The 24,247-nt window shown below is 38.2% G+C and overlaps 1 protein-coding gene across 1 annotated transcript in view; it reads left to right on the plus strand.

The window, feature by feature from the left end:
- XKR4 (XK related 4) overlaps nt 1-21,173 on the plus strand; it is a 225,299-nt gene extending 204,126 nt beyond the window's left edge. Inside the window, exon 3 of the mRNA XM_058019078.1 lies at nt 7,744-21,173. Within this exon, the coding sequence (XP_057875061.1) occupies nt 7,744-8,690 (947 nt within the window). The 3' untranslated portion in view covers nt 8,691-21,173. The remainder of the gene's footprint in view (nt 1-7,743) is intronic.
- Nucleotides 21,174-24,247: the final 3,074 nt, after the last annotated feature.

Genomic DNA, 24,247 nt, shown 5'->3' on the forward strand with positions numbered 1-24,247 from the left:
AGTTGTTAATACAACGTTTTACTTTTTTGCCCTTTTTTGATGTGTGGGTTCAGTCCACACCTGCAGCAGCGCCAAGCCAGCCACCAACATTTGGCAGGTCCCTGCCCTGTGAGCTGAGAAGGATGGCATGCACACCTTGGGGCAGGTGACACAGTGACTTTGCAAAAGAAACAAATGCTAATACTAATTTTCTCCCTGTTCATGCTTATGCACTCTTACAGACTAATTAATATATAATTTTTTTTAAATTTTGTGTATTCTTTAACAGAAGACTTAAATAATCTAAATGGCATTTACTGTTTATATTGTAGGGATGATGGGGTGTCACTTCAATATTTTTCCAAAGCATTTCCCATTAAAAAAGTTCCAGCTGCTCTTGTTAGATGCCATGGAATGAAGATCTGTGTGGCTGGTTCCTCCAGATCAGTGAAATATATGAGGACAGAATTTGTACAGAAGCTGCATAAGCAAGAGCATATAAAAGCTTGACAGAAGAGTGCTGGTGAAATCACCAAAATGTGGGCCAGCAGGAAGGCATTTCTTCAAGAGTTAAGTTGTAACAGGATTTTTACATGTCTAGTAAACTCCATCTTTTTCTCATTCTCCTGCTGGGTGGCAGGGAGAGGGGCTGCTCCTGCTGCCATAGGTGCTGTGGAAGGTGTCCGTGCATGGGACAAGTCATTCATCACTGCAATCACAGACAGCATTTCTATCAAAGTACCTTATCAAGTGCAGTGCAGGTGGAGCTGTCTCCCATAGATGGTGCCCTATATTTAGCTTAGCATTAGGTTGTCATGATGTTTCTTAAGAGCTAATGGCAGGGGGCTGGTTCTGCTTGGGGTTGCTGTATTCTCCAAATAATCCCTTGATTTCTTGCAGCAGGCTCAAGGCATTGAAAGCCCTGAAATGTAGAAATCATGGAAATGAGCCTGGAGTCAGTGGGTATGTTTGTGCTGCACATACTTCACTGGAATAAAAGACACCAAATTACCTAACAGACAAGGAGTCTAGCTGTGAAAGTACAGAATCTAAGTTTAGACTCCTAACAGGGAAAATGATCTCATGCTGTCTTGCCAAGCCTGGCAGCACACAGACTGCTCGGCGCACATGAGTACCTGGTGGTTGTCACTGCCACTGAAGGACTGGACTTGATTGGTGGCTAATGAGGACTCCTAAACTGAAAGTTTTAAGTTTAACACATCTTTAGTAGAGCAAGAAAATAACAAATCTTAGAAAAATGTAATTGAAGGGGAAGAGATCACCCAGCATGGGAGCTAGTAACTGGCCTTAGCTGGGGTATTCTGACAGTGAGACTTCCATTCGAGTATCTGAAGCAGCCAATTACTTCTACAGATAGAGGAGAAGTCATGGAGCTTTTGGTGTTTGTGAAGAAAGAGAGATCTCAATTACTTACTCTGGTCTTTTGAAAGACAGGAGAGAGCCAGCTTTCATGGTTCTTGTGGTCCCTGCATACCAAGTTGCCTCTCTCTATCTGTGTTAATTGTATTCATAGTTTCTAATACAATTCCTGAAACATTAGCAAAAACTGGGTAAAATACTTAGTTTGGATTTAAGGGCAAGGCAAAGGACGACTGTGCTTTATTTTATCTTGAAATAAAATTATGACCATTGAAATAAAGCTATGACCAGGGTTGCTGCTCAGCAGAAGCTTCTCAACACTGTCTAAAGTTAGATTTGTTAAGGTGGATGAGACTCTGAGTGCAGAAAGAGATAAATCATTAGGCAGGTGTCCTGTACAGACCCTAAGAAACTGCTAAAGATACATAAAATAAGCCAAACTTTTGCCATTTAACTTTGGTCCTCTACACAGAGTCCAGACCACTGCTGGTAAAAAATTAGGAGTAGGTAAAATGAATAAGGCTGAAAGTAATACAATACTAAGAGTATTTCTTGATTTTCAGGGCAATGACAAGTTGTTGTGGAGAGGCAAATTAAAGAAGCAGCTGGAAGTTGTAGCACCAGAAGTGTCTATTGAAAGCAGCTAAGAGGAATCATGGGAGACATTATTCCTATATATGTGCTAGCATGTTCTATGGGCATTGTGTAACACAAAGGAGGAGTAATATCAGGTGTAATGCTGACTTACATTTCAACAGGGAAGAGTTCCTAACGCACATTATGCTGCATTAATCCCCTTTGGTATGCAGTGGGAGAAAGTTAAGCTGAACGTTGGCAAACTGATGAAACCATCTGTGCTGCCTTGAAAATCCCCAGCAATGAATAAAGGCCGTGGCAAAAACTGGAAACGTGAACTTCTGGAGACATCCTCAGACACTGATACTCCCATGTTTGTGAGGAGGAAACAGTCTAAGTGTAAAACCACAGGAGTGGAACATTTCAATAGGGTGCCATTTCAATCTAGTCACAATCAGATATAGTGGGAGTTAAGAAAAAAGAAAAAAGTGCTTTTCTGACCTCAGGAAGCTTATTTCAGTTGAACAGAAAGCCTTTGATCTTGGTTTATGATAGCTAATACATGACAAACTTGTTGATGTGGAAAGGTAATAGGATTATTTTGGCAATGGGTTTATGGGGAAACAGCCCAGGTGAGAGCAAGAGTTTGTATTGTTATCCCTTTAGAAAACAGGAACGCATGAAACAAAAGTAAGATTCATCTTTAAGTTTCATCTCATGGTATTGATCATGAGATCCGTGAGCATGAAACACGTACCGATGACCAGGACACGTGGCCCTTGATGTGACCAAGAGCTGCCCTTAAAGCCTGCAAAGCCTCCTGTGTACTAAACCACGTATGGAAGAACAGTATGCACACCGTGACACACATTGCTGTCATACACTGTGTTTGGGAGCAAAAGCACTAGTGCAGAAACCCATAGACTCTTTTCAAGCTGCCTGCAAGGCTGCCTCCACGTGAGTCTTTAGCTTGTGCCTACACTTGCAGAGCAGTGTTGCAAAAGATGTGTAAATATAGCAAGACATTTTCTGAAGCTGGAGGGATACAGTCATGCTGTTTCTTAAAGGACTGAGATGTGAATATTATAGATCCTTGGCTGTGGTTCAGAGAAGCACCTGGAAGCTTGGATGCATGTAATGTCACTTCCCCAGCTGAGAAGGAAAATCAAAAAATAGGCTCTCTTAAAATAATGTTTCAAAGTCTCACATCCCAGGCACTGTTGTCACACCTAGATGTCCTGCTGCATTTGGTATTCCTGCTTTTAGATGAATTTACTCCTGGAAATGATGAGATGAGTACAAGTTTTGAAGGAAGGATGAAGCAGACAGACACCTTGGCAGGAGTTTGATTTCTGAAATCAGGTTGAATGTCAAGGAGCACTTTCTCAGATCAGTTCATTCATTTGTAGGGTTTCCAGCTGACTCGAGTTGTTCTGTCCTTATGCTATATAGGATTTATGTACTGATATGATTAGAAAAAAAGTCATTTATGGACGTGGATATACCTTTAATCTTTCAAGTCCAAATCAGGTTTCCCAAAAGTACCATTGAGGAGAATTCCATTGGTTCTGACCTAGTTATCCAAGTTTGCTTGCTTCCTTGAAACAATAATACATTTGTGAATGTATTCATCTCTGCATACATTTTCTTTTCCTTCATATGCATTTGCTTTCACTTGTGAAAGTCATGTGTGTTAGTTTTTTATCTTGTCTTTAATGAGCTGTAGTTCATTGTAGTGTGTTATGTATTATATTTTAAGTACACATAGAGAAATGCCACAATCTACAAAATGCAAGCACATATCATATATGGGGAAATTAATAATTTCAGGGAAATAAAGTAAAATTATGATTGAATCAAAGCAATCCTGTTGTTTGTTTATCAGACAGAAAGTCTGATATACTCTCACTATGTTAAGAACATCTGAAACTCATTTGTAATTAAAAAGATGTCATTCCTTTATACAAATTAAGTAATGCAAAGAATAAAAGAGGTTAAATTGTATTTTTCACTCCAACCAGATTATAATTAGTTCCTGCCAGAATGTTGTCCTGATACAATGCACTATTTTTTTTCTGCTGTGACTATTGTGGATGGGCTATGCTGCAAAGGCTGAAAGTGGGTATGTACACGCCCACTCTTTGCTATTTAGGGTGTTTCAGGTGTCCACTTTAGAACCATTCAAAAGCATCCCTTTGCTGATGCAAATTGTGATGTTTTTCCTGTGCAAAGCCTGCATTTCTTTCCTCTTCAGGACAGAACTTTAGAGATCAAATCAAATACTGTGGAAAATGTTGAAAGGTTCCGCTTTAGAAAAGAAAGAAACATGGAGCATGCTTCCATGCTTCCTAAGGCCATTCTAGAGAATTCCTGCTTTCTTGTTCTTGTAACAGTCTGTAGTGGATGAGCATATAGCTGCTTGCGTACATATTCACTGGGAATGGCTAATTAGTCTTAATTTCAAAGATCAAGACTCTAAATATAAGATTCATAATACAAGAGAGTCAAACACAACAGAAAGCTGCTGCAGTACCCAAAAAGAGTGCAGAGACTGCAGATGAGCAAGTAGGAAAGCTGATTTTTATTCTTCATGGACAGTGGCCCCACAGATCTTGTCCAATCTCTGTTCATTTCTGAGTGGCAAATAAGTGTTCCTGACTGCACCTGCATTGCTGCAATGTTTGTTTGATAGTAATAGAAATTTATTTTAGTTCCTCTTTGAAATAGGGATAAAGAGGTTTATATGCAAAAATATATTCTAATTAATGAATTATCCATTTAGTACTACAATAATTCACTTTATTTCTAACCATTCCCAGTGAATTATTTATATAGTGACATTTATTAGCAAACTGCCATTTGCATCACTTCTACATCATTCTTCTCATCATTAATTTACTTTCAATAATTCTTTAGTGCTTGGTCTCATCAATAAAGAAAAATGGATGGAGCCCATGAAGCATTTAACTTTATCTTAATTCCATATCCCTAATACCACTGCCAATAGCCAAGAGCAGACACAGAATACATTAACTGGCAATTCCTCCCTTTTGTACATTCCCTTGCCTCCTTTTCGCTCCTGTATGCCAGTATCCCTGAGTTTGTTCTGTAAAAGCAGAAGATGATTCCCTATTAATGACTATTTAAATAACAGAATTACATAGCTATTGTACTTGCTTCTTTATGTCCCAGACAGTGACTATGAATTAATTAGCATTAGAACAGTGGAAATTCCTGTGAGTTTAACATTGTATTTTGTATGCATTATTGAATGATTTTACACTTCCTAATGCAAAACTGATGATATCTCTTCAAACCTCTGGGGGAGTGTGTGAGGTCATTAAAGTTAGATTTGCAAAGAAAATATATGGATTTCTCGCTCACATTACTTTTTCCTCAGCTGATAATGCTATTCTTGAGTTCTTGTTCAGAGTGGCTTATTTGTATTGAAAGATTCTTTATACTATCCATCTACCTTTCCTAACTTTTCATTTCATGAGGGAAATGAACTGTGTTTTCTCAATACTTAAAACATTCCTACAGGAAAACAAGAACTTACATTTTCAGCTCCCAGGGTTGTCATCAGAGATAATGGAAACATGAAGGCAGCTCAGTGTGAAAAAGCAAATATCAGAAATGAAAACACCAATTTATACCATGTCTCTTTCCTGTCTTCATTGCTGATAGCTTATTTTGTCCATGAAGGAAGATTCCAGAAGTAACTTCGGTGGTTTTTTCATGCAGGCATCTGCATGGGAAGAAAAATTATGAAGTTTTATTAAAAATTCTCCCTGGAATCCTAAGTTTCCTTTATATTTCTGCTGATTGTTGTTATTTTTTTTTTATTTTTGAAATGAGGGGATTTTCAATTCATGGATTCATGGGAGCTCACAACATTATTTGCACCCTGCCAGAGAGGAAGAAACACTGGCAAAAAGAATCCCTCCTGAAAGCAATGAATCTCTCCATACTAATTACTGAGCAAAATCTTAGTGTGTTATGCCAAGTGAATTGTTTAAATAGATTTTATCTCCATAACTTACTTTTTTTCTCTTTTAAAATAAACTTTTTTTGTTTTCTTTCAAAGTAAATAGCATCGTGTATTTAGGCTTAAATTTAACATTTGCTATTAATACAACTTCCTAAAATTCATAATATTTAAGAAATATATTCTTGATTGTTAAGTTCTAAAGAAAACTGTTTAATTGGGAAGAAAAATACTGTCTATGCATCCAGAACTAAAGCTTGTCAAAATGATTAAACAGCTTTTAACAGCAGACAAAAGAAATGTTTTCTTCATGCCAGTTTGATTTACTTCAATAACTAGTTCAAAGTTAAGGAACTGCTTAGAAATAGAATAAGCTGAAGCATCATTATCATTAAATGGCCTATGAATAAATTCTCAGTCTGGGATCCTGAGACTTATGAATTCATTCATTAGCTGTATGTAAAATTAGCTTTGGTATTAAACCAGTTTTAAATATAAAATGCTTGATACATTTTTCCCCTGTATACAACATTTATTGCAATTTTATATAAATAATAAATACACTTGAAAGGCAAGGATTTTGCATTTCAATTGCAATTCCCATTTCCATCCAAAGCAGCTGGATACAAGGCGTAAGTAAATAAAAATTAATCTTCTAGTAAAGAAGAATTATCATTCATTTCTACCAGAATGCTATGTAAGTATTTATCATTTGAATAATTATGCTGATCTATACTATTTTTGAAATGGGAATGTAAGGTGTTTTTCTGGCAGTGTCTGGAAGCAACAGATTAGTTTAAAAGTCAGATTCATTTCAAAGCAGCATTTTTTTCCTAAATTTACCTACTGACAAGAATCAAATTCCCTTGAGGAGAAATGAATATACATTTAAAATAAGTATGAGAAAAGGTCTGTTTTTTTAACAATTGTTTTACAGTTTTTGTATTTTCACAAAACTAATGTTTTAAATCTTATGAGAAATAATTTCATGTTGAATGCTTTAAATATTTGTCAGGTTTTACTAAAATATTATCATGTAGGGCCTTGTTAACAGGCAGTTCTGTGATATATTGGAGATAGAATGGCTATATAAATTAAAATATATCACCCCCTACTTTAGGAGCATCTTTACTCATTATTTTAATTCTGTTAAAAATTCCAACATTTTAAAAATAAATATAATTTCCAGATGGAAGAAAGTGAGTTCTGACATTTTCTACTTATTAAAATTCTGTTTTAAAAGGGTGAAAATATCAAAATGGTCAATTTTTTCCCTCAGCAAGAATAAGGCGGTTTAAATTTTGATGTAACAATAGTAACATAAATTTATTTTTAATAGATTTTATGTAGATATATGCTCACATTGTCATTGATTTAGTGTATATGTAGATGATGCTGGCATTTTAATTAGAAAGACTTGGTTGCTTTATATTAGGTTTCTTTAATGGCTTATCAAAATCAGAAAATTCCTATTCTTTCTTGAAAACATAAACCACAGTAGGTGCTCTTCAATCTCAACAGCTGACAGAGACACCTATTCCTGACTTGCTCAATGCTGTGAATTAATTAATTTGTTTCAAATATGTGATTGCTAGGGAAGAGGTTCAGAGCGTGGTTTAATAGCTGCTCTTGTTTGTGTGCATCCAGCATTGGGCAATGAAATCTCAGCAGCAGAGGTTCGTTTCTCTGAGTAAAGGAGAGGGAAGACGTTTTATTGTGCCAGAGGTGGAGAACATATTTAAAGCAGCAAGGATCTCCTGTTATCAGCCAAGTGCTGACATACTAATTATGCCTTAACTGCACCTCCTGTTTCCTCCTAGGTCTTACTGCTGCAGCATCCCTTGTATCCCTGGCTTGGGCTTTGGCTTCCTACCAAAAGGCCCTCCGTGACTCCCGCGATGACAAGAAGCCCATCAGTTACATGGCTGTTATAATCCAGTTTTGCTGGCACTTCTTCACCATTGCAGCAAGGGTCATTACTTTTGCTCTGTTTGCCTCGGTTTTCCAGCTGTACTTTGGGATCTTCATCGTGCTGCACTGGTGCATCATGACCTTCTGGATCGTTCACTGCGAGACAGAGTTTTGCATCACTAAGTGGGAGGAGATAGTTTTCGACATGGTTGTTGGGATAATCTACATCTTCAGCTGGTTCAACGTCAAGGAAGGGAGGACACGCTGTAGGCTTTTCATTTACTATTTTGTCATCCTTTTAGAAAACACCGCCTTGAGCGTTCTCTGGTATCTGTACAAGGCCCCTCCAATCTCCGATGCATTTGCCATACCAGCACTGTGTGTAGTGTTCAGCAGCTTTTTAACAGGCATTGTTTTTATGCTGATGTACTATGCCTTCTTCCACCCCAACGGACCGAGGTTTGGGCAGTCACCAAGCTGTGCTTGTGAGGACCCTGCCGCTGCCTTCACCCTTCCCCCAGAGGTGGCCACGAGCACCCTGCGCTCCATCTCCAACAACCGGAGCGTCACGAGCGAGCGGGATCAGAAATTCGCAGAGAGGGACGGGTGTGTGCCTGTGTTTCAGGTGAGACCCACTGCACCCTCCACACCTTCCTCCCGGCCACCAAGGATTGAGGAGTCTGTCATTAAAATCGATCTGTTCAGGAACAGGTACCCGGCATGGGAGAGACACGTGTTGGACAGGAGCCTGAGGAAGGCGATCTTAGCGTTTGAATGTTCCCCTGCTCCTCCACGGCTACAGTATAAGGATGATGCCCTTATTCAGGAGCGCTTGGAATATGAAACCACGTTGTAGACAAAGCAAAAACACAGCTTGGAGCAGCTCCAATGTTACAGTCCAAATTAAGGGTTGACAGTAGGGCTGTAGGAACAACTAAACTGCGTACTACAAATAGAGCAGCAAGCTATAGCGTTCTTAGTCTGGCTATCATCATGATTATCATTTGATCCACTGTGTGCAGTCTGTCTGCAGGACACTGGTACAGCAGCATCATCTGAAAGCCTCAAAAACCCCCAAACCCTGACCCACACATACAAATCAGTTACATCAGCGTGGGGAACTCACCCACCACCCCTCGCTGCTATGAATCTCTGACTGCACAGTACTTACAATCAAACCAATAAAAAGGCTCTGACCAGAGCTTTCAGCTTCAGCCAGTAGTGCATTTTATTTTAGAAATGAATGATTGATATTTCCATAATCAATGGCAAAAACAAAAAAAACCCACACTTTTTCAAAAATAATGAAACTGTAGCACACAGTGTTGCTGTTAGGAAAACTGTTTTCTGGGGCAAAAAACAGGAGCTTAGTAGTCTTCAACACTCCCATAAATCAACCATTCAGGTTAGAATAGGTTTGCAAAATAGTTCTTAATTAAAAAGAAATGTCATCATGTTTATAAGGCTGTCAATGGAAAATAAACTAAATTCTGATTAACTAGGTGATTAAAATTAACACTACCAGAACTGTTTGTTTTCTGTGGAATTTCAAAATTTTTTTTAAATGCAATTTAACTTCTTGATATTATTGTCAACAGAAACTCTATGCAGCTCACTTCTGGTTTTGAGGAGAAATACGGAGCTCTAGCACGTAGTGACATTCATTAAATGATAATCATGATTCAGTGCTCAATTTGCAAAAAAATACAAAAGTAAAAGAACAAGGAAGTATAGTTTTCATATTCTAAACTTTTTGGAGGACCCCTTTCAGATATTTCAGAAGAAACCACAAGGAGCTGAACACACTGAAACTTCTCTGTTTCAGGACTGAGAATGCATGATTCAGTGTGTGAATGTATGCAGGTGTGACAAGAGACTGACATGCCATACCCTTCTAGTGCCAAACATTGTATAACTGCAAGGTTGATATTGCCTGAGGGACACAACAAGTGGCACAAGCCCTACCAGAAAAAGAAGCAGGAAAGACCAACCAAGCTCTCAATGTGTAGAGACAGCTCTGATTTTTTCCCCCTCAAGGTGAAAGTGATGTCTTTTAAAGGCTTTCAGCCACCTCTTAGTAAGTATATTCACTGAAGTATAATACAAACAAGTTATGTGGAAGAGCCTCTTCTGCCTGTTCAAGACTGGTGTCCAGACGTGTCTAAAAATTAGAATTTCTTGTAATAGAGTGCTTTTGATGCAAGCTTTTGGGTTTTAAATACCTCCCTAAATCTAGTTAAAGATATTATACTTTATGTTAAAAGTATCCCCTGACGGTGCTTTCAGATGCATTAAAGGTGCAAGTCAAAATTTGATAGTATTTTTTTTAAAGCTGGTGCAGAGTGAAAAACTCATGGATTATTTCAATATTTTTGTAAAGTAAAAATATGGTATAAAAGGTTACTTTTTATAAACCTCAAATCTTTTAATACATTTCATTCTCTTTATAGCTTAGATTTTCAGAATTGGTCCATGAATTTTATCAAATGACTTTTACAGGTTGACATAAACCTGGTTTTCACACATTATGGATTTCTTTGCAGTGTAATGCCATATGAAAGCCTACATGGGTACTTTTAGAATACTCTATAAACTGTGGATCCTGCTTCAAATGTGAGTGGCTTGTAAAGACACCAAGTGATTCCATGAGAAACAATTTGCTATAACTATTTCCATCCATTTTAGGAGAGCAAAGCAGAACTGAAGAGTTACTGTTGTAAATGGCATTGTCAGGATGGAGAAGACCTGATAAATGGACTGTCAGATATATCCAGTGTAGTCACTGCTGTGTATGCCGCTGGGTAAATTTCTGTCTTTCCTATTACAAATATTTGTACTATGAAATGGCCAAGGTTACACAGACTATGTTTATTTGTATGTGTTCAATTAGCCATTTTTAATGTTGACTTTTTTTATTAGTGAGATATTCAATACCTGTTGTACTTTGCTGGGGCTAGTTCCTCTAAACAAAAACCTGTGAAAGTGCAGGAATCTGCAAAGCAGAGGGAACTTTACAGAGATCAGAAAAAATCTATGCTTCAGGGGTTTCTTAGGTATTTTCAAATTAAGCAATTGCCAACTGCCTCTATAAAAATTTTTTAAATAAAGCAAATCTTTGATAGTCCAAACCTGAAGCTTTTTACAAAGTGATTACCCTTTTCTTCATGGAGATACAGCTGATTATTCAGAGAAAAGCACTCATGTTTTTTCAGAAAATATAACACTGCAAGAACTGCTAAAAAAAAAAAAAAAAAGATTTTGGAAGCAAGTCCTTCGTCCTATCATATTCAATAGACCCTTCACTCCAGAATCAAATTCCAGCTCACGCAAGGGAATTGCTGTTTTTCTTTACAACGAGGGCAAACGTAAGCTTTATGACCCGAGATGTGAGGGTTTCATTTGGAGACAGTTTGAAGTGTTTGCTGCTGCTTTAACAACCTGGAAATTGAAGCCTGAGTGAGGCACAGTGGGCAGCCTTCTCAAGCTTCAGTCTCCCACCAGCAGCTCCTGGGGAGAGGGGCAGCATTGCTGCTGCCAGCGAGGCTCTGCCTCTCCTGAGGTCCCTCTCATCCTCATCCTCTCGCTCTTCCTCAGAGCTGTGAGCCCTTTGGCCAGGCTTACAGAACTGAAGAAAAGTTGCTTTGTATGGAATTTAAAGGGTTAAGGTGCTTGCATTACAAGGTTTCTGAAGAAGGTTTGGGATGAGTTTCCTTGATTTTCTTTTATTTGGTTTTGGAAGGAAGGACACAGAGATGCTATTTATCCACGTGGTTTTTCATGCCCAGCATTTATTTTCTTTACGCTCACAGCATTTTTAATTTCTTAAACTAATGTTTGCAAAAATGTTTATCTTAAGGAAACTCCTGCAGGGTGTGAGTGCAGAGTGACATATATGTGTGTGTTTGTGTACATATATTTATATGTATGCAGCTCTACATATACACACCTTGTCCTCAGAATTCAATGCGGCGGTTTGAGGCAGAGGTAGAAGTCCTTATGCACTAAGTCAAAATTTGTTCTCCAAAATCTTGCTCTCTTACCATCATACCATCAGTGTCACCTGCACTGAGAAGAGGGCAGTGACTGAAATCTAAACACTCTGAGGGCTGCATGGACAATTGCCTAATTTGCATTGCTGTGAGTTGTCGCATTAAAAGCTGTAAGAATTTTTAATAGAAATTGCCAAGAATAAACATAGTCCATGCTGAAATTCCATTATGGCCTTATGGACAGTTAATAATCAATATGCACTCTTCTTTTTTGCCACAGACAGTTCTAAAATCAATAAAGTTCAACTGAGACAGCAATAGCAAAAATAAAATTTATAAAAAGGACTTGTAAAAAACCTGAACTTTTGGTTTTCAAATAATGAAAACATCATGCCTTTTGAATTTCATGGCAGAATACAGGAATATAAAAAAGCTCATATTTTCATATTTGCATTCAGGCAAAGAAAAGCAATCACATCTATTTGTTAGCAGTAAGATTTATGGGAGCATTGTTCTAATGAACCAAACTAACTTAGCAGCAGACTTAATGGTAATTTATCTGGTCAAAAACTTAGTCCTAAAATTTTGAGAATTGTGAATTTGTCTGTTGCAGAAAAGACAATTGAACTACTATCAATAATTAAATAAAGGTAATGTATATCCATGTTCATTCAGAAAACATGTAAGAAAATGTAAGAGAAAACTTTTTACTTATTTTAAAAGCTGTTTATTCTGTAATGGGATAATTTTTCTTAAAAAATTCTTTACAAATATGTGCAATACTTTCTTTCCATGCATATTTAATAATGAAAGTACTAATTTCCAATTTTGTTTATGTCAGTTTAAATATGCTTCTTGTGACAGAACAATGTTTCTTTGTTTGGGTTATATAGACTTAATGGCATATATACAATATTTTCATTGTCAAACCAACAAATTTTATATTAATTAGTTTTTATAAAATTGGAGAAAATTTTCTTCCCAAAATTTAATGCTAGGTCTCATCTGCCTGATTTTGTAAACTTTTAAGCAGAGGAGAAAAATCATAATCTTATTGACAATTTAATTTTTAATATGTGGTGAATAGCTATTAAACCTGTATTAGTTTAAAACATATGAAGGTCTTTCCAATACATCATTATCTCCCCAAAAGATCAATTCATAAGTGGTACTAAAAGTAGAAATGCTGCTTTATTTGGAAAGGGACTCCCAGTCATGCAATATGTTCATTTACTTTTTATTGGCCAGCAAAATATTCACAACTAGACTGTTGGGGTTTTTAGAACACAAATTAAACGAGTTTGAAGCGTACGTGATTTTATCATATCATTCCTAAGGAGCCTTAAAAGTGGCACTGTACTGAGTTTTATTTGGGTCTGCCAGTGATTCAGCTTCCAAAGCCCCTGCCCTTTCTCTGCTCCCTGCCTGAACAGTGCAATCCAGAGTGACTGAGATGCTGTGATTTACTCTGCACCCCCTGCACTGCCTGCACAATGCCAAGGAAAAGACTTCAGCAGATTCCTGGGATCCTACTGCTGCCTCTCTCACTCCTGTGCATGGTGGGAAGCAGAATAAATTGCATCTGTGCATCCATCTAAAGCAGCCTGTGTAAGATAAACCCCTACAAGATGTGTGTGATGAAGTTAATGATAACACTTGGCCATAAATCTACAAGCCCAACACCACAATTGGTAATTTTGCAGTGTAACAATGCAGGACATGGGAAGAATTGTTTAAATACACAATAAGCCATTTAATTTCACTACTTGTAGCAATTATACTAGCTCACATAGAGCCCAGGCTCTCACCAGAAAGCCAAATGGAGTAAGTGGCAGACAGCCATTTGTGTACCAGAGACATTAAGCTATAAAATCCTCACTTAATTGTTTATAGGACTATGTCTTTTCATTACAGCATTGAATCCATTCCTCCTTATTCTGATAAAAAAGATAAAATGCAAAATGAGAGCAGATTCTTTTAAATCTGGGAATAAAAAAAAAGTGACACAACAGATTACTGCCCTGTAGTGATTTTTTAAAACAGATTCTGCCATCATTTTCACTTGGCTGCAAATTGCTGAGTGATCTGCTTCTGAGATGATTTCTCACATCTGGTATGAGCAGATTTCATTACAGGAGAGACAGAGGTAACATTACAAGGCCTTGTTCATGCAAAGTTAAGGGAATGGTGTCACTGATTAAGACATCATTTACAGAGCTGTTTTAACACATGAGGAGTCCCCTGGCACCCTTTATTTTATCTCAGTTTAGGATTTTGGTGAGATTTCTTCACTGGTATGAATATGTTAAAATCAGGTCCTGACCTAGAGTGAACAACATGAATTCAGACCATGGTTGTGGAAGTCTTCACCTCTTCACTCCAAACTGAACTCAGCTGGAGGTTTGCTTAATGCCAAAAAGCCTGCAAGGCACTTGGGTCAGCCTGAAATACCTACACTAAACTTAGTGCTGACTCGGCATGAATCAAAGATTTCTTCTTATTTCATTTTTAGTTCAAACATTCAAGATTATACCTGCTTTGACTGAGTTGCTCTTTTGTGATCCTTTTAAGAAAACTTTGAAAAATGTCCCTGAAACCAGTCATTTCCAGTGATTCTTACAAAAGCCAATTCCTGACCAGTACATTCATTAAAAGGAACTTTTTCTGTGTAAGCTTGGCTCCTGTTCTTACATTTTGCTCTAAATGTTTAGCATTTCGTTCTTATGCAGAGGATCTTACACACCCATTAGTAAACTGTGTGCCTACTCTGAATCCTGGGGCAAAGACAACAGACATGCAAGATACAGAGCAAAAAGTCCTCTTCAGCACCCTTATGGGGTGATTTGCATGAACCAGAGAAGTCAAACAGAAGCTTGTGTATAATTACAACAGACTTATACATATAGTTGCTATATTCATTGAGAGAGATTTACAATAAATTGTGATATAAGTGACCAACTAATAGAAAGATCAAATCTCAACTTCTACATGCAAGGCAGCATAAAAAATAATTAGCCAAGAAACTTTAAAGTGCAACTAAAAATCTCACTTCAATGAATGGTTGAAATAAATTTTAAAATGTAATAGATTTGTCAATGCAACAAAATGCAACATTCATAGAAAAAAAGACATGACTGCTGTAAGTTTACTCTATCTGTAGGTTTCAGCCTCTCATTTCAGATAACTTTGGAAACAATTGCTTCTGGCATGCTGCAGCTCTAGGAATGCTAGCAGCTTTTCTGCACGAGATCCATTCTGCTATAGGAGAATCCACATCCTTTTAACAAAGCATTGAGTTTGGGGTAGTTTTTTGCACTGAACTAAACCGCCCAAAAGCATTTTTAGCATGAAATAGGTGTGTCCACTCAGCCACCTAGTGTGTAACAGTACTGCAAAGCAGAATTTCACAGCTGAGTGATTTCCTCAAGGTAAAAAAGCTGCTAGTTGAATGTCTAGGAGAGCCTGCAGAGACATAACACAGCACTAAGGCAAGGCATGGACTGTGTTTGTGTGCTACAAGTCTGCTCAGGGCAAGGCCTGGTCGTAGTCCAGCACTTTCCTCCCCACCTCATGCACCAAAGAGCTCACAAAAGAGAGGAAAACCACGTGCATGGGCTGGATGAAAGCCACACCACTTGGGGACCAGACACCCAGCCCGTGGCAGCGCAGGGGCAGAGGTCGGCACAGGCACATCGGGGTCTCAGGCTCCTCCTGCTCCTCCGAACTCCACTAACTGGGAGCTCCTGAACATTTTTAATGCCAGATGTTCAAGGACCTAAAATTTACCTCCTGGACTTGGTCAGATACACTTGGTCTTCACAGCACAAGGTTAGTTCAGCTGCTGTCTCCCACCTAAGCCTGCCAGGGTCCTCTGAGCAGGTATTGTCCTGCTCATTTTACCTGAAAGAATTGGGTCCTCTGTGGTGCTATCAGATGGAGCTTTGCACTGAAATACTCATGAGGGCTTTTCCAGCAGCAAATTGGTGGTTGGCAGAGACCAAGGGGAGAGCCAGGTACAGTGATCTCTCCAGCTAGCAATGATTCATATCTTTAGCTGCTTTCTCTCAGGAGAGGGATATAGGGCTGCACACTGGTGAGGAGGAGGGCAATGCTCTCTGCCTCATATTTTGAACTGTTCTTCCTCTTTGTGGAAAATGTAAATGTGGATGTACAAATGCACAAGACATGTGCAGTGTAGACATACTTCTAGTATTTTGACATGTTCAGTCCCTTTAGTGTTGAGGACTCTGAAATTGCTGAGCACATTCAGTGCCATTGCCTACACCTGGCCAGAGTAATGTCTGCAGTAAACATCTGGGGCAGAAGCAAAAATCACTTTGTTCACCTTCCAACCTGACCAAAAGCCGTATGAACATGGTTAACACTGTGACAAAGCCTGAATCTCTACATGCTGCCTTGAATCAGATCTATTAATGCACTGTGTGCAGTTCTGGCCACCTTCACGTGGCTTTTCCTTGGAGCTCAGCCAGACTTTGTATGGACACCAGAGCTACACTTGTAGCATCTGTAGCTCCCTGAGCCCAAGTTTCATACACTTTGAGATCCCAGCTACTTTGCCAAACAAAGATCAATCAGTTTGGGCTGAGCAAAAGGCAAACAGGCTCTGTGCTATCTAGCAAAGCATGTGGAGCAGACATGGTTTCTCTGGACCGTACATTTGGACCACAGTTGTGTGCAAATTGCCCAGGCTGAGGTGAATGCAAGACATTCAGTGTCCACAGCACACTATAATGAATACTCTATGTGGAAGTGTTCAGTTTTATCATAGTAAAATCAGTAGGACCTTATCTTATGCTTGGGAGCAAATTTACAGTTTCAAATGCATTATTTATATTATCTATCTATCTATCTAAATATATATATATATAACATGTGTGTATATATATATATGTGTGTGCATGTGTGTGTGTGTTTGTGTATACACACGACAGTGAGTCCTGAGATTCTATTAGGATTCAATCTTACAATTCGTTTCAATCTTAAGCCTAAAACAAAAAAAAGGATCAGGAACATTGTCATCAAGGATATCCAACTGGCAATTGCAAAATAGAGAATTATATTATTGGAAAATAAATATAATATTGGAAAATAAATATATTATTGGAAACAACCTTGTGATTTAGTGTGCCAGCACTTTAAGAAAAAATTATGGAGAAAATATGTGTAATGCTATATTTTGTATCTTAAATATTTTGGTAAAAGAATAGAGCAGGGACACTTGTGTAAAACAAAAAAGGATTTATCACATTTTCTTAAGGAAAAAACCAATCATATAGAAAAATGGCAAAGGGATCAATTAAACTTTTGTTTCATGTAATGTAATGTTGGTTGTATTTGTTTCAGTATCAGTTATCATTGTCAGTAGCTTATGAAGGAAATAACCTGCAATAATTAGGATGGTTCACTTGCATTTTGACTGAAGAATGCTAATTGGGTTTGTTATCCAACGCATATGCAGTTTCCTGATGCAAGCTGTTGGAAGGAAAGACTGGCTCTTGCACAGGTTACGTAACTAAGATAAATTTCAAATGCATGTACTTGAAAATGATACTCAATTTAAATGTACCATGCATATGCATTAACTATTTCTGAAATTCTAACCACTGATGCTTTTTTCAATATGTTCTGCATTACTATGTGTCAATCCCAGACTGTTTCCCAGAAAATATTTGATGAGAATTAGTTTTAAATTTTGTGCAGCAGAGGAAGAGACTGATAGCCAGTGAAGGCTTTTCCTTCTCTGAAGTTCAGATACATGTCTAGAGCTCCTGACCTGTGTCACCATTCAGCACTAAGGATAATGTTTGAAAAAACTAGTAAGTTTGCAAGGGGACCTGTTACATGGTCAGAGAGATCTAAAATGGTCATGACTGGGTGAGATAATGGCAGTAACTACAGAGGAAGAGTTCAAAAGCAGTCACTAATGACTTTCAGCATCATTCCCTGAATTTCCACTTTGGGACACACATCATCCTCCTGTCAGCCAGCATCCACGTGTGCTGGAATCACTCCTGGCACCTGCACTGTGGTGCTCACTCTGGCTCAAAGGGAAGACAGAATAGGCAGCTTGTTTCCAGCTCCAGTTCTCCCTGGGCCATTGGGCTGGCCCGTGGGACATATTTCACCGAGGACACTTAAACTATCGGTGAGACTGCCACACCAATCTGGACAGGATTTAGCCCTTAGATAACACTGTATGGACAATGAAAAATCTTCCTTTGTCAGCAGAGAGGGCAGCTGCCACTATTTATAGTCACAAAATGCCAGCATATCGTCATGTATTTGTGGTTGCTATCGATTCCTTCTTTTTTATTTTATTGGAACTGCTTAGAACTTGTCGAGCTGTGCCTAGGTTGATTTGCAGCTAATTAATTCAACAGACATTTTTAATCTTGCAAATGTGTGGCTTGTAATACAGTAATCAAAGTCCTGTGAGCGAACATTAATCAGTTCAGGAGAAAAAAAGGGAAAAAAAGCATTGTTAGCTGTGTTCAGTGAGGTACCCACACTGGAAAGAGAGATCTAGAAGAAACGTAACCTTAGTAAATTCATCCTAGCTAAACTTTCATAACTAATCTTGTGGAACATTTATCTGTTTGATTAATTTCATATATGCAAGGAGTTGTATTTTAAAGAATATCGCTATGGTTGAGACAGCTTTAGTTACCATCAGTGTGAAGCTGGACAAATTTCCTTCTGGTCATTTATTCATCTTATCAGCCAAAAAGTTATTCTATCCAGCAGCAGTAAAATTTCATTTTTGAGGCGATTGTACAGATTTTTGTACTTTTTATCCTTAAGAAATTACTGTAACAAAGGACATACTACATTTAGCAACAGCAGTAAGAACTGGGTGAATGAATGAAGAAAATGCTGGTTTTCACTGCTTTTAACACACAGTTGGATTTTAGCTACTTTGACATGAAGTAGAAGGTTAAAAAAATAAACTATGCTGCTTACAGAGGCATCTGAAGGCTTGTGATTAGCAAAGCACTTAATTTTTTCTCATCATCAGAAACAGTGTAGCTTAGCACAGTTGCAGTTTTATAAAAATCAGCAAGAATGAGTGGGTGGTTTAATATTTAACTTCACCCTTGTAGGAACACAATTATGGCAACATGGGACTCAGCAAGATCTCTGGCTTGGGACCCTCCTGATACAGAATTTTCAGGTGGGATGATTTTCAGCCCCCTCCAGTCAGGCTGCACAGGGCACACATGTGAGTAATCTGTACACAGATTTTATCGTGGAAGCCTCTCCTCTAGTGACCTTAGCAAGGAGGCCAGAGATCAAAGAGACACAAAAGCAAAAGGATGATTCCTCTGGTCAAGATTAAGAGATGTTTGCGAAACACTGTGGAAAAGCAGCCCCTGCTGTTTCAGTGGATAAAAGGAGGAGCAGATTATTTTAACAGCAAAAAACCAAACAAACAAACAAATAAAAAAACCACAAACAAAAAAACCCCAAACTCAAACCAACAAACCTTGATGCCAAAATACTACTTATGGTGCAATTACTCTCTCTTTCCTCGGGGAAAGAGGTCGACTGAGAAAATTCTTTATGTGTTACAAACTAACTGAAACACACAGGGAGACAGTGAAAGATACTTCTTAGATATGACTTTGTTGCTCTTGACAGGAGCTGTTTATTAGCAATAAGACACAGAAGTGTCTCAAACTAAGGCTTGGGAGACAAGGGTTTTGTATGGCAGTTATGCCAGTGATGGTTAGGTTAGAAATGACAGATCTTTACAATAGATTATGGGTCAGAGAACCTTATTGCCTTCTTTATGGAAGATAAATCTTAGATGGCTTCCACAAGAAATATAAGGTGTAGAATAGGCTCAAAAGATGGTCTTTTCTGTATCTGAAGTATCATAGGTTTGGTTGCTCAACTGGTTCTGCATTTTCTCACACAGTATATCCATGAGCAAATAGTGGATTTGCACGTGCATGTTCCTTTATTGCTAATAGTCCTCACATCCACTTCCTCATGCACAGCTGAGGAACACATGCATGGGACAGTGTAAAGGCTTAGAACAGGGAAAAAAATAGAGAAAATGGAAATCAGTAGATATGGCAGAAGCCTTATAATTAGGAAAGAGCTGTGAAGCTTTAGAGTAGGTGAGCCTTCATAGCATTTGTTTATGCTCAGGTATTCTGTCACTCAGCTCCTCACGGAAATTTCTGCTGAAAGATTTCCAGTTATCATCCATTCTTCCTTATTTAGTAGCAGAAAAAGTCTCATCCTGGTTTCAGTAGAAAACACTGTGGAGTTATCTGTAACCTCATGCATGGTCTGTAAGTGTAGGATATCACGACAGATCTGTTTTCTTCAAAGGTTTACTCAGAAAGGTTGGCAAAGTTTACTAGATACTGTTCTGATGTTCTTCCTTGCTTCCATTTTTTTCTTGTGTGTATGAGTCTCATATGCAAACCTCACCAATGAGAAAAGGCAATGCTCAGGTTATCTAAGAAACTTTCTTTTCTCATGTCATGGTACAAAACTCAAAAATTCCTTTGCATAACACCTGGCTATGGGATGACTTCTATAGTTAAGATGGAAATCTGGATTAAAAATGAAAACACTGAAGTAATTTTCTCAATTGCAAAGCAGGAATTTTATTAAAGACAGCTGTCATAGCTTGATTTTACTTCAGGTCAGCTGATTTTACTCCATCATTCCACAGTCTTGGTATGTGCCCATAGCAACCTAAAAATCGGTATCTTTGTTTCTGAGGTAATTTCTGACTCACAGAACAGCCTGTAACAGGGATCATGCTGGATTAGCAAACAAGGATCTGCCATTCCACCACAGTTCTTCCTTACCAGGACTGCAGTTCCTTTAAATCAATTCGCATTGATTCTCAAGGGCAGAAACTGTCCCCTGTGTAATTTGTTCTGCTTGAGGGGACAGATATTTTGCTGCCCCTTCTCCAAGTTCTGTATTGTTAACAAGCTAATGTTTATCCTAACAAATGAGAGTCACTGTACTTTCCTGCAGGTGCCACTCTGTGTAGAAGATGGTCTCAACAGGGGCAGCCGCCTCTGTTGTCATTCCCATGCTTGCTCTCCTGCCTATTTAATCAAATATTAACTTAACAACTGTTATTTCACATGCTGCAGAACCAAGCAAAACCCAGTTTGGCTTCTGGATTTGACCTGTGGCATCAGCAAATGGGAGATTCATCTTCTCACTGTAAGCCGAGTGCATTTGGAAATGGTTCCCTCTGGGATGCAATAAACACAGTTCATTACCATATTGGTTTTATAGCAATTTTCCAGAGTACAGCTAAGCTTTGAAACTTTGTGCAGCTCTCTGCAATCTTCTTGTATTAAAAGAAGAAAAGAAAAGAAAAGAAAAGAAAAGAAAAGAAAAGAAAAGAAAAGAAAAGAAAAGAAAAGAAAAGAAAAGAAAAGAAAAGAAAAGAAAAGAAAAGAAAAGAAAAGAAAAGAAAAGAAAAGAAAAGAAAAGAAAAGAAAAGAAAAGAAAAGAAAAGAAAAGAAAAGAGGAGACCCCCAACTTTTAATCATTCTTCCTCAGCATTCATTGTTCTCTTGAAATTTGCAATGTGCAAGGAGCATGTCAGTTAATTCACATTGAATATTTCAAATGGATTCCTACAAAATATATTAATTAACCCAGTAATAATTAAAAAGAGTATATTATCCATTCATTACAGCAAAATTTATATTCAGATAAGGTTAACTAATTTGTGTGTTCTTCCACCCTCCATTTCTTAATATACAGAACTCCAAGTCTGTTTTCAGGTTGACTGGTGGATTTGATTTGGTTTGGTTTGAGGAAATGTGCAAAAGTGTTTCTAGGCTGTTAGTAAAACAAGGGAGCCTTCCAAAGCAATTTCACACGAGGCAAACGATCCTAAAAGACAGACTTGATAACAACTGTGCTTACAAAATAGTCTTCAATTATCTACAGCTAAGCAAAAAAAAAAAAAAAAATCCACCAAACAAACCAAAATACATTCTTAGAAGACAAATGGAGAAACTTTGCCTGGTGCACATGTCAATAAGACATACTTACACCAATGCTCTGGACAGAAGCATTTATTATACTGTTTTGATTACAGACAGTTTATAATCATAAAGGGCCTCCCTGAAGGTCCACCACAGAAAATGAATAACTTTCTTATGACTTTAGTGGAGTCCAATAAGCCCCAAGAGAAAGCACATGGGCATTTTGCTCTTAAATTCTGCAACACCAGTCTAAGTAAAATTTATTTATTAAAGAATCTCTTCAGTAGCTATTTTGCAGTGCACATGAACTTTACTGCCAAGTGAAATTTTCAGTCTTTGTGCACTTAATACTGATCTGGCTAAGTTGAAAATGTCTGAGGAAGAAATATCAGGCTTTATACTAAAAAAAATAGTTTACTGGAAATAATACTTAAGCATTTCTATGTCTTCCAATTCCGTTAGTTACTGGATGAGGCCAAGATACCTCACTGGATTCCAGGACAAATTAAAATGTCTGTTTAAATTTTCAGATAGTTTGTGAATATATTAATTATATTTTAGTATTTTCTATGAAATAAAAACTGTCACTTGAGGTATGTATTTCAATTTCAGTTTCAAGACAAATCTACATCTTTCTGTGAAGTCCATGTCACCAGGGAAAATCTTGGGAAGTGAAATTTTATCCCAAGCTCAGGCAAGAGTCCTGTTTTCTACCCAACCTGCTATCCAGCCCTCCATGGTTCTTGCCTGTCATTCTTCACCACTGAAATCCCTGAAAATGGATCTAGCATTTGGATGCTGACAGATTTAACTTCATTCTTTACAGCTCGCTGGCACAAGGACAGGGATGAGGCAGGTGCAGATAGATCCTCTTCTCTTCCAGTTTCCAATGGCTACTAGTGACACAACTGAATTGGTGATGGGAAGGGGGACTGCTTCTTCTTGGGGCAAATGTTGGTTGTGAGTACTGAGACTTGGAAACATTATTTGTATTTTGAAAGGAAATGTGGCAAATAAAAGTACTGACACAGTGAAGAAGATGTCTACATATGTCAAGTACTCACAATGCCAACACACTGAAACACCGAGATGGATTCCCTGGGCTGTAGAGGATTGTTTTCTGTTGTTTCACATGCAGAAAAATTATTTTTACATCCATTGCAAAAGTGTGCCTTTTAACATCTTTGTGTTTTATGAAATCAGACCTGAAAAAATATTTCTCCCCTCTTTAAAATCAGAGCATCTTTTTCTGCCTAGGTTTACATAAAGTTATAAAACCTTGACTTCTCTGAGAAGCTCCCTCTTGTGCTGAAACAATCTGAACAACTGAGCAGAAATCTCTGACAAAAATTTTGAGGAAAGCTGAAATATCATGCCACATCAAGAAATCTCACAGTCCAGTCCTCTAATTTTCCATCTAGTTCTAGAAGGAAAAATTACAAGGCCATGATGTGCAGGATGTCCAAGAGTAATTGGCCTTTACCATCTCTGCCACCATAGTGTATACATTCAGCACTCTGTGAACATTAGTAACTCCTCATTTTGGGTTGCCAGAGACTAAGTTAGCCAAAATCACACTTCACTTTTGAAAATCATTTTTACAATACAGTAAGATCAGAAGGATACAATTAAAGGAAAAGAAGAGGATAGAAAGGGCTTCAGGATTTCCTTGTTTAATAGAAAATAAGAATAGAAGATGTCATATGCACACAGTTCAGAAGTACACATCACACTTTATCACAGGCCAATAAAAAAAAGGAAAACCACTCACATCAGAACTATTTCAGTTTTTGATGCTCACTGCTGTGATGCTCTTCAAGCCAGGTGCAGAATTCATGACAGTAAATTGCACACACCTGTGTTGTGTCCATCAGCAGAGGGGTCTAACAGTAGGGCTCAGAAGAGCCAGCACATTGCACATTTAGTAATGTGATGGTTTTGAGTTGTTGTTACTGAAGACATCTCCAAATTGGTCTGTCTCCTACAAGTAGGCAGTGTTTTTGTGAATTTCATTCCCAAAGCTTGAAGACTTTCCATGCACCTGCGCACTCCATTTGGGCATTTCATTAAAGAGATCTGCATGCTTGTCTTTCTAGAGAGAAATGGTTGGGAAAGCTGGAACTGCCTCTGTGCCAGGGGCTGTTGGTGGAGCTCTGGGACCATGATGTGAGCCAAAATCCCAATTCATCCTCAGTGGACTCAAGCAAACACTTCCTTGGAGACTGTCCTGTCTGCCGGAGTGGTAGCACTGTCCCTCTCTCCAGATGAGCAAAGGTCCCTGTGAGAGCTGAAATGCAATGGTGCTGGGCACAGGCAGGAAGGCCCATGAGGAGCTGGGACTGTGCTCCAGAGTGGAGGCTGATCCTCCCTTTGGTGCACAGGGTCACTGCCTGGGTCAGGTGTGTACACACCAGCTCTGTAGGGAC

This window comes from Melospiza georgiana, chromosome 1, assembly GCF_028018845.1.
Source record: "Melospiza georgiana isolate bMelGeo1 chromosome 1, bMelGeo1.pri, whole genome shotgun sequence".
Classification (NCBI taxonomy): Eukaryota; Metazoa; Chordata; class Aves; order Passeriformes; family Passerellidae; genus Melospiza; species Melospiza georgiana.